A 14,074-nucleotide genomic window follows, 5' to 3' on the forward strand; every position below is an offset into this window, starting at 1 on the left:
CTCAGACTTCGTCCAAACTGCTGCTCACCTTGAGAACAGAGCCGCGGACCACCCAGACACCACTGGGGGCGTCCCTGGTGCTTTGAGTGACGTGGTCTGTGTCACTCTCGGTGAGTGCCCACCGCTCTGCCCCCACGAATGTCAGACTCTCCTCCGGGAGCCCTCTGGGATTAGGGCCTGGGGCAGCTGCCCCTGGCACCCCAATACCCGGCGGGCAGCAGAGGCCAGGCACCACGTTCAGGGGAGATCGAGCCAGGGAATGGGGTGGCGACACCACGTGCCAGAGGGAGGCCGCCTTGCCTGAAATCCCGCCCACAGCCGCCCCCCGGGTCCCGGCACTGGCCGGGGGAACAGGCGGTGACCAGCGCGTGTGGCCTGCAAACCAGGAGCAGAGTCACAGACGCCCGGCAGACGGCGGCGGGGTGCGGCAGGACTCAGCTCGGCGAGGAAGGGCTGTCAGGAGGGAGGCCGTCCTCACACCCCGCTTGGGCCGATTCCTGCCTCGTCAGTTACGCGGAGCACTGACCGTCCTCCAGCTGCTGTGCCGCTGCCCCCCTGCCCGCTGTGGGGCGGGGCTTACGCTCCTGTGCAACACGGTGTGCGTGTGCAGCACGGCGGGGGGGGGGGGCAGGTGGTAGACCCATACCCGAGGGGCCACACACACACACACACACCCACACCCACACACCCCGCCAGCGGGTCTCAGGCCGTAACATGCTGGCCTCCAGGCCCCCACCTGCCAGGGGCTGACCCCTCCCCGCCCTGTGCCCCCCACCCCAGCAGCAGCCACCCCGCCTGCGGCCCTGGGATGGGGACCCGGGGATGCCTCTGTCTCACAGGGACTCCCGGGGGTAGGAGGTGGGGTATCACCCCCGCCCCTCCCCCCTTCACTCCCCGTGCCCTTTGGGTGGCAGCACATGCCCCGCTCGGCCTCTTGCTGCAGGACTACCCCACCCCACACGGCGGCCTCCGGGACCCCTGGGTCTCAGGGACCTGGGGTGGGTAGCTGCTGCAGAGGGGGCCCGCCGTCCAGGGGGATCTGCTAGTCAGATGTGTCCCCAGGAGGGTCCCCCAGCCCCCTCTTCTCCCGTTTCCTCCTGAGTACAGACCAGCAGGAGATGGGGGCTGAGGTCGTGTGTCCCACACCTAGAGGGGAGGCTGTCTGTCAGTGCAGGCTGGCTGGGGCGGGGGGGATGTGAGCCCGTCACGCGGAGCAGCAAGGGGTCCTCAGGGTCGGCTGGGATATGCCCCCACCTCAGCGGAGTCTCTGCTCTGCGGCGCATGTTCTGTGCAGTCTTACGACGCCTCTGCTCCTCTGGGGTGACTCACGCTTGTTGAGCCAGGAACCGTAGTCAGTGCTTTCCATGAGTCATTTTACAGATGAGGAGACTAAAGCCCAGAGTGGGTGAGCCACTTGCCCCGGGGCACACAGCACCAGGTGATACGACTGAAGTCCAGGGTCGGGTTAGGGCTGTGCGATCCGATCGTGTGTTCTTCACACACATTCTGTGACCCATGGGGACAGCGACCTTGTCCTGTCCCTGGAAGTAGACACTCAGTAAACACTGAGTGAATGAATGACTGTGGGAAGAGGGTCGTTGCCACAGGGTTCAGGGCTGAGATGGGGGGGGGTGCGAGTCTCCAGGGCTGCCAGCCGAGGTCTCCCCACCACCTGCGCGGCTGAAGTGCGCAGCCTTGGTCTTCCTGCGGTAGCCGGAGACAACGGAGACAGGGCCTTTTATTCTGGTGGGGGGATCTCCTTAGGCTCAGGGCCAAGTAACTGAGGCTGAATCTTCCCTTTGCCTCCTTGGGACCTTCCAGCAGTGACCCAGTGACCTTCCAGCAGACACCTCCCGCGCCACCCAGGCTGGCTGCCCAGCCCCTGAGGGGGGCTTCTGCTCACTGCCCCCAGCCCCTTCCCGGGCTCCGCCTGGCTGGAGGCTCTGGCCACATCCGCTACTCATTACTGTCACCCCCTTGGACTTGAGAGGGCCGTGGGTGGGCCTCTGTCCTGTTTGCAGGGGACGGAGATGGGGGGCTGAGAGCCCTGGGTGTGGGCTCACCTTCCCGACTCTTGACCGTCAGGAGGAAGCAGCAGCCCTTTGCACGATCCTTCTCTGGGCCAGAGCTGGAGGGCAGGGCCAGACCCAGATCCCAGGCGCCCTGGCCTCCACTTTCCGCCTCCCCAGCCCCGTGTCGTGGGGAGAGGCTCACCTCGGAGCCCCAAGCAGGAGCCCCACCCCCACCCCCAGAGCGTCTCGGTGACTAGCATGAGAGCAGCCTCTTCCAGACCAGTCCCCTTCCTGGCGTTTTGGCTGTAATTAATGTTTGGTGTGTTATGAGGTGGATTTTTTATGGACTGAGAGGCGGGGATTTACAGAGCTGGCCGGGCGAGCAGAGGGGCAGCTGCAGGCAGCCCCCCGTCTGGGTCCAGCCCCACGTCCCGCGGGGAAAGATGCCGCCCCAACTCTCAGGCTCGCAGGCCTGGCCGCACCTTCTGACTTTGCTCAGACCCTCCCTGGTCCCTCTGCCCCTGGACCACAGCCCTCCTCGAGCTCGGGTGCCGGGAGGACCTGACACATGCGTTCTTTGTGCAAACCAGTGAGCACGTGGGGTACGGTGACTGTTCCCACTTTCCAGAAGAGAGAGAAGCGCTGGGTGAGGTGCTGGCTCAGAAGCCGAGACCGAGGGTCTGATGGCATCACGGGGTCCCGCCTCCTGTGAAGGGAGGGGGTGGGGGACACACAGGCCCCCTCCCCCCAGCCCAGCCCAGCGTGTTCACAAACACCATTGCGCTCCACTCTCCTGATGGCCCCGGGAGTGGCTGTCAATGGCTCCATTTGTCAGGAAAGTAAAACTGAGTCTCAGAGAAGGTAAGAAAGTTCCCCAAAACGGCCCAGCTGGTGGGTAGCAGGCCAGGTCCCACGCGGCTCAGGGTCTGTGACTCAGACACTGACCGGCCTTCCCTGACCCCCCAAAACCACTGCCGGCACTGCCGGCAGCACAGACGGGTCCTGCCGTGGGTTCTTGAAGATGAAAAGCTGGGCCCTCTGACAGATGGGGACGGCAGGGCTTGGGGGACGGGGCCCAGCCCTCCTTGTTCACCGGCGCTCAGCCCTGTGCCACTTACTGCTGTTGCGTAACGGACGACCCCAACCTCGGGGGCACAAGGGAGCCCGAGTTTGGCCCATGGCTTTGGGAGCAGGAGTTCGGGAAGGGCCCAGCTGCGTGGTTCCCGTCAGCTCCGCGCGGCCTCACGCGCCCTGAGGGGGGCTGCTTCCGTGGCTCGCCCCCCACACCCCCACCTCCGCCCCCGAGCAGCTTCTCCAGCACGTCGTGTTGGAAGCCGCTGGTTTTAGGTGGCGGCTCTTCCAAGGGACGGGAAACGGCTGCAGGCTGGTTGAGGGCTGTGCCCTGGACGGACTCAGCTTCACGTCTGCCAGCGCTGTTGGCCAGAGCGGTGTCGGGGCCCCCAGCTTCCAGGGGTGCAGAGAGAGACCCCCCTCGTGGTGGAAGGGGGAGTCAGGTCCCGTCACAGGCGAGATGGGAGGGGAAGTTCTGGGAAAGCCATCTGCCGTAGCAGCCGTGGCCTCACCTCCCGTGTGGAGCGTGGTTTCCCCTCATTTACAGAGGGCGTTCTGAGAAGGTCTGTGTCTTTTACTCATCTGGGCCTAACGTGGTGTCCGTCTGTCCACACACAGATGACGCGGAACGGAAACCAGCAGGCCCTGTGAGGGTGGTGGAGCAATCCTAACGTCACCCGAGGGGGCTGGGGTCTCCCTCCGAGGCAGCCCTTCCCGCATTTCCCTGTCCTCCTGGAGGCCAGTGCTGGAGTCACCAGATGAGATGCCTGTCATAAGCTTTCCCGGCGGAGCTTTCTCTGCTGTTTACCCTGCTCTGAGCCGACCCTGACTCGTGTAAACCCGGAATGAGCAAAAGACGAGTCAGGGGTGACGTTTCACTTGATAAAACGGCCATGCACTTTACAAAGCCGCTCATGGGATTTGTTGACACGGCTGTCCAGGGCACGTCTGCCGTGGAGGCCCTGAGCTCGTAGAACCAGGAGGCCTCCATCAGAAGCAATCTCTCTGGGGGAAATCATCCCAGGTAGATGTGAGGAGGGCCCCAAGCCCCACCCAAACTGTGAAGATGGTCCAGGAAATGAAACCCCAGAGGGATCTCGCCCATGAATAGTGGATCCAAAGTCCTCAATAAGACACAGACAAGTTCAGTCCCACAGAATATTAGAGAATCTGCCCTGATTATGCAGGATTTATTGAAAGAATTCAGTGATGGCTTAATAGTAGAGAAATCTGTTAATACAATAATACACAGTGTGAGCAGCTCAGCCCTAATGCCTTGTTAATAAGTGACAAAAGGCATGTGATGACATCCAGCACCACTTTCTGATTTTAAAGTAACCGCTAAAAATAGAACTAGAAAGACACTTTCTTATCACAGTAAAGAATCTGTGTCTCAATTCAACAGCCAGTGTCATTCCAAACGATGAGATTTTTAATGATTCCAATTCAAAAACTTCTATGCAAAAAACCCCAACAGTGCCCTTTATCATTGTCCAGATATTCTGGACGTAGCAATAAGACATGAAACAGAATTAAACGGGAAACAAGGAAGGATTGTAATTATTTGCAGACAATGTGATTTGAGACCTCAGAAACCCAAAAGAACCGAGTGAAAAAATAATTTAATATGAGAACTTGGTGAAGGTACTGGGCTGCACAGAACACAGGCATACACAAATCAATAGTTTTTATCTGTACCAGCAGCAGCTAGTTGGAGAACATAATGAAATAAACAGCCCCTAGTCACAATGGCAACGAAAAAAACCTCCGTGGGATTCCTAGGAATGCATTTACAAGGAAAAATTAGGGTCATTGTGAGGCAGTCTGTAAAGTTTTCCTGAGAGATACCAAAGAAAACAAGAAGAGTGAGATAAGCCATGTTGGAATATTATAAAACCTGCAGGTTCTTCCAAAATTAACTTCTGGGTTCCGTGCACTCCCGTCCGCACCTTGGTGGCATGTTTTGAAGAGCGAGATAAAATCGTTCTAAGAGTTGACCTAGAAGAACGTGCAAAGGATGCCTTGCCTCCTAGATACGGAAGCTTGTTATAGAGACAGTGGTTTATTTATTTTTTTTTTTATTGACGTCTCGTTGATTTACAGTGTTGTGCTAGTTTCTGCTGTACAGCAAAGTGATTCAGTTATACGTATAGACTTTTCATATTCTTTTCCATTGTGGTTTATCACAGGAGGTTGAGTATAGTTCCCCGTGCTCTACAGTAGGACCTTGTTGTTTGCCCATCCTATATGTACCAGTTTGCATCTGCCAATCCCAAACTCCCAATCCCCCCCTTTCCCTTGGCAACCACAGGTCTGTCCTCTATGTCTGCGAGGCTGTTCCTGTTTCATAAAAGTTCATTTGTGTCCTATTTTAGATTCCACATATAAGTGATATCATAGGGTATCTGTCTTTCTCTGATCTACTTCGCTTAGTAGGATAACCTCTAGGTCCATCCGTGTTGCTGCAAATGGCATATTTCGTTCTTTTTTATGGCCGAGTAATATTCCACTGTATATATGCACCACATATTCCACTGTATATATGCACCACAAGATCGGGCGTGTTGGGATTTGCAGACCAGGGGCAACCCAGGCAGCCCGAGGCCCTCCAGAGGGTAGTGACAGCTCCCGCTGGCCCGACAAAATGCAAAGGAAGGTGATTTGTGAGAAAGCAGCGGCCCTCGGGAAGGACGCACTTCTGCCCTGTTTTTGCAGATGAGAAAACGGAGCAGACGTTCCCTGCTGAGCTGCTCCCATGTGCCAGGCGCTGGTCCGGGCCTGGGATATCACAGCAGAGAACAGGACACGGCTCCTGCTCTGGGGTTTACATCCCAGCGGGGAGAGGATCTTTACTCCAGAAGTGAATAATAAAATAAACAAGGGAAACATCGGGGAGATGAGTGCTGGGCAGAGCTGGGAACTGGGTGACGGGGCCGGGAGCACGAGTTCAGATGGGGAGGCCACCGGCTCTGGGATTCGGGGGAGAGGAAGGGGCCTCTTCTGATCGGACAGCCGGAGGGAGAGCTCTCCAGGCGGGAACAGGGGTGCTGCGGCCCGGTGGCTGGAGGGAAGGGGGTGGGGGCAGGGAGGTGGGTTGAGAACGGGCAGCGGCGGCGGGTGGGGCAGGACCCTGGGTTTTGCTCCCCATGTGGGAGGAAAGGATGGCTGTCATCAGGGCTGTGGGCGGGACAGTGGGATCCCGTGAGGGCTCTCCAGGTCCCTCTGGCTGTGCGGGGGAGTGGATCGTGGGTGCCACAAGGTTGGAGCGATGGCCTTTGTCCCACGAGGGATGGGGACAACTTGGCCCGGGGTGGCCACAGCGTGCGTGGCGGGAGGCGAAGGTCCCGGTTTGGAGGTGGAGCGGACACTGTTGCTGCGGGACTGGGTTTGGGGTGGGGGGAGAGGGGACTCGAGGACGACCCGCCGGCTTGTGGTTTGGGGAACGTGGTGGAGGAGGCTTGCGCACTTCGAGGGGGAAGCGGCTGCGTCTGTGAGTCTGGGGTCCAGGGCGTCAAGGTTGGCGAGGTGGGCGGGCGGGGTGGGGCAGGCGCGTGGAGAGAGCACTGAAGCCAAGGGAGGGGTGACAGCACCGCGGGGAAGGGAGGGCAGAGCCTGGCCACAGGCACAGTGAGAGGTCAGGGCGAGGGAGGGGGCCGGCAGAGGGGCCAGCAGCTAGCGGAGGAGCCCAGGGCGGGAGAGCGTGGCGGCTCAGGGACCCAGAGCAGGAAGTGCTCCAGGAAGGGGTGGCCGGTTACCTGGGCCAGGGGCCGCCCAGAGGCTGCAAAAGGGACAAAGAGGAGTGGAGCGGGCAGGACAGAGGTCACTAGTGCTCCCTCTGGAGCACTAGTGACCTCGATGGGAGGCGGCTCGGGCTGTGGGGGATGCATGCTGCCCTGGAGGGGCGGGGGTGGGGGTGGAACCGCGGCATCGTGGGGGGGGAAGGGAGAGGGGCGTGGCCGGAGGGTGCTCAGGTCAAGCTGCTGTCTTTATGGAAGGTTCTAGACCTGTGTGTTCAATACCACTTGCCCCACTGCTTGTGCCCAGTAGCCGCCCTGTTGGACAGCACACACGTAGACCATCTGTACTATCGCGGAGTCCGCGGGTGGGGACGGGAGCCGGGGGGACGATGCAGGAGCGGGGGAGCACACGTCGGCTGTACCTAGGGCCCCCGAAGGCGGCCTCCACCCCTGCATCTCTCTGAAGTATGGGGCCCGGGGACCAGCGAGGGCAGGATGAGGGACCAGGGCCCTGCGGCTCCACCTGTACTGGGACCGTGAGTCTGGGGTGCTGGCAGGTTGGGGGACAGGTCTCTGCGCCCTGCCCCCAGCGCACGCGCTCCGCAGCCGTCCTGGAAACAGCTGTGCGGCCAGAGGCTTGCTGTGCGCGGTGGGGGGGGCAGGGGTGTGGGAGCGAACCAGGGATGGACGGGGCGGGAGCGTGATGCGTGCCTGAGCACGAGAGGAGGAGCGGGCCCCGTGGTCTGTTCAGAACCTTTCTCAGTGACTCGGCCAGTTCCCTGGGCAGCCGCTTCCCGAGGACCCCCAGTCCTCACGGGGCTCTCAGACACCGGGGGCGGTATCCTGGCCCCCCACCGGGGCGTTCCTGCTGACGCAGCACATGGTGGCCTGAGGGGCCTCCTCCACAGGAGGACGGGCTGGCTCACTGTGTGACCTTCGGGGAGGCCCTCTGGGCCTCAGTTTCCCCTGTGTGAGGTGTGCAACAGAACTCTGGGGTCCCTGCCAGGCTGAGGTGAGGGGCGGAGGCTACGCTGGCTGGGGAACAGCCACCAGGGTGGCACCCACACTCCTAGCCGATGCTCCTGCCTGTGGCCGGGCGGGTAGGGAGGGCTGTGTCCCCGCAGGCCTGGCTCCCCCCCGGCCCGGGCTCCAGGGCCAGGTCTGATGCACAGAGTTGAGGGCGGGCCGGCCGGCCGGCCCAACAGGAGCCCCGGGACCCGTCCCTGCCCTCCTCCGTCCTTCATCGTGAGGGCCGGCCCGATGGAGGAGGCCCCCGGATGGGGCGTGGGGAGAGGCAAGGCTGGGCTCCAGAGGCACCTGCCGCTCACAGGTGCCAGCCCTGAGCGCAGTTCCTAGACTGTCACGCCGGGAGGAGGGCCGCAGTGCCGGCAGGGCGGGCCGTGGGGAGGGGGCGCAGCAGGCCTGGCTGGACCGCAGGGGCCCGCACACCCTCGAGCGCTCGGGCGGAGCCGCGTCCATCTGAAGGCACACGGGTCCACGCACACGGGCTGACGTAGGTCCCAGCAAGTGTGGAACATACCTCCGCCCTGTGCGTGCGAGCACACGTGCACGTGGCTCTCCAGCCACCTGGTGCCCAGGTGCCCTGGGCGTGGGGCAGCGAGAGGCTGGGCCAGCCCTGGGGCCCGTCTTCCCCAACCACGCCTGCCTGTGGTAAGGGTTCTTTAGGCCCTGTGATCCTCCTTAACTTGACTTTGAGTTATTTTGAGCAAGAGATTAAAGGCGATTATGATCAGCCTTGCCCAGGCGCCGCGCTGCCCTGACGGGCTCACTGCTCCGTCCGTGTCCATCCGGAGGCCGGAGCCAGACTCTGATTGGCGCCTTGCCCCGCCAGCCATCCCCACCTCCAAACACCGCCTGGACGCACTTGCAGCCTGCCCGGCCGCCCGCTCTTGGCCTCTGGGGCGCCCGGGGGACCTAAGCCCCAGCACCTGGACGGATGGGGCAGGGGACCGGTAGGGAGGAAAGGGCCTGCACAGGCCAACAGACGCTGGGAGGTGTGATGGCGATGAACTCCAAGTACGCCCCTTGGGATTGTAGATCTCACGTCACAAGATGGACCACGCAGGGACACCAGCATCCCCTGCAAGGCTTCCTCCTGAGGCGAGGGAGACCCAGGCAAACCGCAGGCTGTTCCCTCCTCCAGCCATTTCCCTTTGGGCCCAGAGAGGCCCTGTGCTTTGCTGGGTGTCACACAGCGACTCTGGGCCGAGCCCCGGTTGGGCTCTGCTGTGGCCCCACAGGAACTCTCCCAGCCCCTTCTGAGCTCTCCCCTCCCTTTAACTAACTCGGAAAGACTCTGCCCCAGGAGCCAGATCAAAGCTGTTCTTCGTGAAGTTTCCAAAGGGGGGAAAATCCATTTCACATCATTATTTTTTTCTCCTAATTTAAACCACCTCAGTGCAGGCTAGTGGCAAACGTCAATATCAGTGAAATACACTCAGCTGGCTGCCCGCCAGGCCACAGGGCAGTCACAGAGGCCGCTGCAACTCCAAAGAGTAACCGGCAAACACACGCCCTTGTCTGTCCTGCGGGAGAAATACGAGGGGCAGAGGGTGAGTCCCGCACTGGCCGGGGCTGGGGAGGGGGGGCGCGTCCAGGCGCAGCGGGAGCCCGCGGCGCGTGAGCCCCACAGGCACCGGCTTCATCCCGGACGGCTGCCCTGTACTGTGACCGTCGCAGCCTCGGCACGCGTGCCGGCACGGGGGTGGGGAGGCCTGCCCTAGAGACGCGCGGGGTCTGGTGGGGGCAGAGATCAGAGATGGGAGGGGTCAGGGCTGCCCAGGTGTGCTCATCGGAGCCAGATGGAAAGCTACAGACAGCGTCCAGCCGGCTCATTCGGGGAAGCGGAGGCCCAGAAGGGGCACGAGGTACCCGGGTCACACTGCCCGAGAACGCGGACGCAGGACCTCGCCGTCCTGGCTCCTCGCTTGAGAGGGGTCTGGAAGGCTCCTGCGCAGCCAGCCGAGGACCCTTGGGAGGGGCTGAGTGCCCTCCTAGGTGGCCGCAGTGCCACCCCAGGCCTTCAGGGGGCAGCGCAGAGCATCTGTCACACGGCCCCTCCCCCACCATCGCCGGTCAGCCAAGCACCTTAGCCTTGTCCCTGGGCCTCGGTTTGCTCATCTGACACATGGGGTCACTGGTGAGGGGGCGGAAGTGGGGCTCGGGCTCAGCCCATGCTTCCCGCTTCAGGGCACAGAGGTCAGCCTGCGGTCCGGCACTGAGCCCCCTTGCGTTTCCTCCCTCACTGCCCGGGGCAGCTCGGCGGGACTGGGCCCAGGGCCGCACTTGACCGCCCTCTCCCCTCTTGTCTTGCAGCAGGACCGGCTGGAGCTGGAGGACGCCCGGGCCGATGGGGAAGGAGGCCCCGGTTCCGGCAGGACGCCGGCGGATGGCGAGAGGCGGCTGGCCGTGAGGGAGGCGCTCCCCCCGCCCCCAGCACTCGGGCCGCCCGGCCATGCGGCTCGGCCCGGTGCGCCCCTGAGAGCGCGGGCGCCCTCCCCTCCCGCCACCCCGTGCCCCCGGGCAGGCCGGGCGGGCGCTCCCGCAGGGCTGGTCCCGATGGCCGGGTGCCGGCAGGCTGCGCCGTGGGCCTGGGCGTGCGTGGCGGCGGCCGCCCTGCTGCTCGCGGGCGGGCTGGTGCGCGGCGACTGCTGGCTGATCGAGGGCGACAAGGGCTTCGTGTGGCTGGCCATCTGCAGCCAGAACCAGCCGCCCTACGAGGCCATCCCGCAGCAGATAAACAGCACCGTCGTGGACCTGCGGCTGAACGAGAACCGCATCCGCAGCGTGCAGTACGCCGCGCTGAGCCGCTTCGGCAACCTCACGTACCTCAACCTCACCAAGAACGAGATCGGCTACATCGAGGACGGCGCCTTCTCGGGCCAGTTCAACCTGCAGGTGCTGCAGCTGGGCTACAACCGGCTGCGCAACCTGACGGAGGGCGTGCTGCGCGGCCTGAGCAAGCTGGAGTACCTGTACCTGCAGGCCAACCTCATCGAGGTGGTGGCGCCCGGCGCCTTCTGGGAGTGCCCCAACATCGTCAACGTCGACCTGTCCATGAACCGCATCCAGCGGCTGCACAGCGCCACCTTCGCGGGCCTGGCCAAGCTGTCCGTGTGCGAGCTCTACAGCAACCCCTTCTACTGCTCCTGCGAGCTGCTGGGCTTCCTGCGCTGGCTGGCGGCCTTCACCAACGCCACGCAGACCTACGACCGCGTGCAGTGCGAGTCGCCGCCGCTCTACTCGGGCTACTCCCTCCTGGGCCAGGGCCGCCACGGCCAGCGCAGCGTCCTCAGCAAGCTGCAGTCCGTGTGCACCGACGCCTCCTACGCGGCCGAGACCCGCCCGGCGCCCGGCCGCTCGCCGCCGCCGCCGCCGCCCCCCGCGCCGCCCGCGGAGCCCAGCGAGGGCCCCTGCGCCGAGGATGAGTGCTTCTCCGGCGACGGCACCACGCCGCTGGTGGCCCTGCCCACGCTGGCCCCGCAGGCCGAGGCCCGCCCGCTCATGAAGGTCACGCAGCTGACGCAGAACTCGGCCACCATCACGGTCCAGCTGCCCAGCCCGTTCAACCGCATGTACACGCTGGAGCACTTCAACAACAGCAGGTCGTCCACCGTGTCCAGGCTGACCCGGGCCCAGGAGGAGATCCGCCTGACCAACCTCTACGCGCTCACCAACTACACCTACTGCGTGGTCTCCACCAGCTCGGGGCTGCATCACAACCACACCTGCCTCACCATCTGCCTGCCCAAGCCGCCCAGCCCGCCGGGCCCCGTGCCCGGCTCCTCCACGGCCACGCGCTACATCATGACCGTCCTGGGCTGCCTCTTCGGCATGGTGCTGGTGCTCGGCGCCGTCTACTACTGCCTGCGGCGGCGGCGGCGCCGGGAGGAGCAGCAGCAGAAGGCCGCCGCGGCGGCCGCGGCCGGCAGCCTCCAGAAGACGGTCATCGAGCTCAAGTACGGGCCCGAGATGGAGGCGCCCGGCCTGGCCCCGCTGCCCCAGGGCCCGCTGCTGGGCCCCGAGGCCGTGACCCGCGTGCCGTACCTGCCGGCGGCCGCCGGCGAGCTGGAGCAGTACAAGCTGGCGGAGGGCGGCGAGACGCCCAAGGCCAGCAAGGGCAGCTACCTGGAGGTGCGTTCAGGGGGGCAGGCGGAGCGCAGGGACGGGGGGCCGGGCCCCGACAGCCGCAGCTCGGTGGCCGAGATCTCCACCATCGCCAAGGAGGTGGACAAGGTCAACCAGATCATCAACAACTGCATCGACGCCCTCAAGTCCGAGTCCACCTCCTTCCAGGGCGGCAAGGCGGGGGCCGCGGCCGAGCCGCAGCTGGTGCTGCTGTCTGAGCCGCTGGCCGGCAAGCACGGCTTCCTGGCGCCCGCCTACAAGGACGCCTTCAGCCACAGCCTGCAGCGGCATCACAGCGCGGAGGCCGCCCCCGGGGCCCCGCGCGCCAGCACCTCGTCCAGCGGCTCCGCGCGCAGCCCGCGGCCCTACCGCGCCGAGGCCGCCGGGGCGCACAAGGCCGCGGCCGCCGAGGCCAAGTACATCGAGAAGAGCTCGCCCGCGGCCGACGCCATCCTCACTGTGACCCCCGCGGCCGCCGTGCTGCGGGCCGAGGCTGAGAAGAGCCGCCAGTACGGTGAGCACCGGCACTCGTACCCCGGCTCCCACCCCGCCGAGACGCCCCTGCCCCACGAGGGCCCCGGCGGCCGCAAGGCGTCCATCCTGGAGCCGCTGACCCGGCCGCGGCCCCGCGACCTGGCCTACTCGCAGCTGTCCCCGCAGTACCATAACCTGAGCTACTCCTCCAGCCCCGAATACACCTGCAGGGCCTCCCAGAGCATCTGGGAGCGCTTCAGACTGAGCCGCCGGCGGCACAAGGACAACGGGGAGTTCGTGGCGGCCGGCCACGCCCTGCGCAAGAAGGTCCAGTTCGCCCAAGATGAGGACCTGCACGACATCCTGGACTACTGGAAGGGCGTGTCCGCACAGCACAAGTCCTGAGCCCCCCCCCCCCCCCCGCCAGGCGCCCGGTGCCCGCGCCCTCCCCGAAACTCGTGATGCCCACTGGACCAAAAAGGACACAAGAGCCACTGCAGCTGTTTGTAACCCAGAGACCCACGGGACACACCCACACACACACGCTAGCAGCTGTTAAAGCCCTGGGCTTTGCAGAGGAAGTGGGGAGGGGGCACTGACAGTATGAACGGGAGGTGAACCGTGGCCGAGCACGTGTACCTGCCCTGAGTCATTCTCACCGGTGTGAGCGGGCCCGTACACACACACACATACACACCCCCCAAACACACACACACACACCACCACCACCACACAGACACACCACACACACCACACAGACACACCCCACGCACACACCCCACACACAGACACACACACAAGGGACTTCGAAAAACTGTGTCTTAGGGATGGGGGGGTGGGGGTTTTTTTTTCATTATCTATTCTCTCTTTTGATTCTTCTCTGCTTTCTTTCTTTCTTTCCCTCTCTTCTCTCGTTATTTTCTTTTTTTAAAAAATATATTAAAAGTAAAGTTCTCTTAAAAAGATAAAACACTAGACCTGGGGGGCGTGGCCAGCGTGGCCACCTGGCTCCTCGCATGATCTCCGTCCGTGGTTTTTTGTGGACTGTTTAGTCCGTCTCTTCATTGCCACCTCCGGAGGCCACCAAAGAGGGGCAGAGCGAAGGCAGGCGGCCGAGTGGCCTCCAGGAAGGTCCCGGAGCCCTGCGGGACTCGAGGAGGGGGGCTGTGCCTGGGGACGGCTCGGGGGTGGCCGGGGGCTGTGTGTGCTCCTGTCGTCCTGTTGTATAGAAAAATATTTCTATATTTGCAATGTTTGCTGTAAAACGAGAAAGAAAAAAAAGACTATGTCTGTCCACTAAAAAAAAATTTCTGCAAAGGAAAAAAATCCCAATGCTTGTTTGTAGTGGGTTTCTACTGTGGGATTTAGGGAAGGATTTGGGGTTTTAGATGTCTGGTTTAGGGGTGGCGCTGGGGTCACAGGCCCTGGGAGTGACGCAGCCAGCCCTGGGTGGGGAACTCCAGCTTCGGTGTGGAAGGGCAGGGGAGGGAGGTGGGCACCGGGGGGGTGAGTGAGTGTGTCCGACGGTGCGTGTGACTGGTGTCTGCGCACACACCCGGGAAGCTGACGGGTGTGTACAGATGGTGGGGTTTGCATGTGAGCGGGGCGAGCTCGAGCGGGTTGGAGGGGCCC

At 63.3% G+C, this 14,074-nt stretch overlaps 2 protein-coding genes across 20 annotated transcripts in view; one reads left to right on the forward strand and one right to left on the reverse strand.

Moving 5' to 3' along the window:
* Nucleotides 1–13,745, forward strand: part of ELFN1 (extracellular leucine rich repeat and fibronectin type III domain containing 1) — a 129,426-nt gene extending 115,681 nt beyond the window's left edge. For all 19 annotated transcript variants that reach the window (XM_067705318.1, XM_067705311.1, XM_067705307.1 and 16 more), the window contains one exon: nucleotides 10,157–13,745. In XM_067705318.1, the coding sequence (XP_067561419.1) occupies nucleotides 10,400–12,847 (2,448 nt within the window). In that variant the 5' untranslated portion in view covers nucleotides 10,157–10,399 and the 3' untranslated portion in view covers nucleotides 12,848–13,745. The remainder of the gene's footprint in view (nucleotides 1–10,156) is intronic.
* Nucleotides 1–14,074, reverse strand: part of PSMG3 (proteasome assembly chaperone 3) — a 476,610-nt gene that overhangs the window by 117,754 nt on the left and 344,782 nt on the right. The gene's annotated exons all lie outside the window — the stretch shown is intronic.

The sequence above is a fragment of the Pseudorca crassidens genome, chromosome 15 (assembly GCF_039906515.1).
Source record: "Pseudorca crassidens isolate mPseCra1 chromosome 15, mPseCra1.hap1, whole genome shotgun sequence".
NCBI lineage: Eukaryota > Metazoa > Chordata > Mammalia > Artiodactyla > Delphinidae > Pseudorca > Pseudorca crassidens.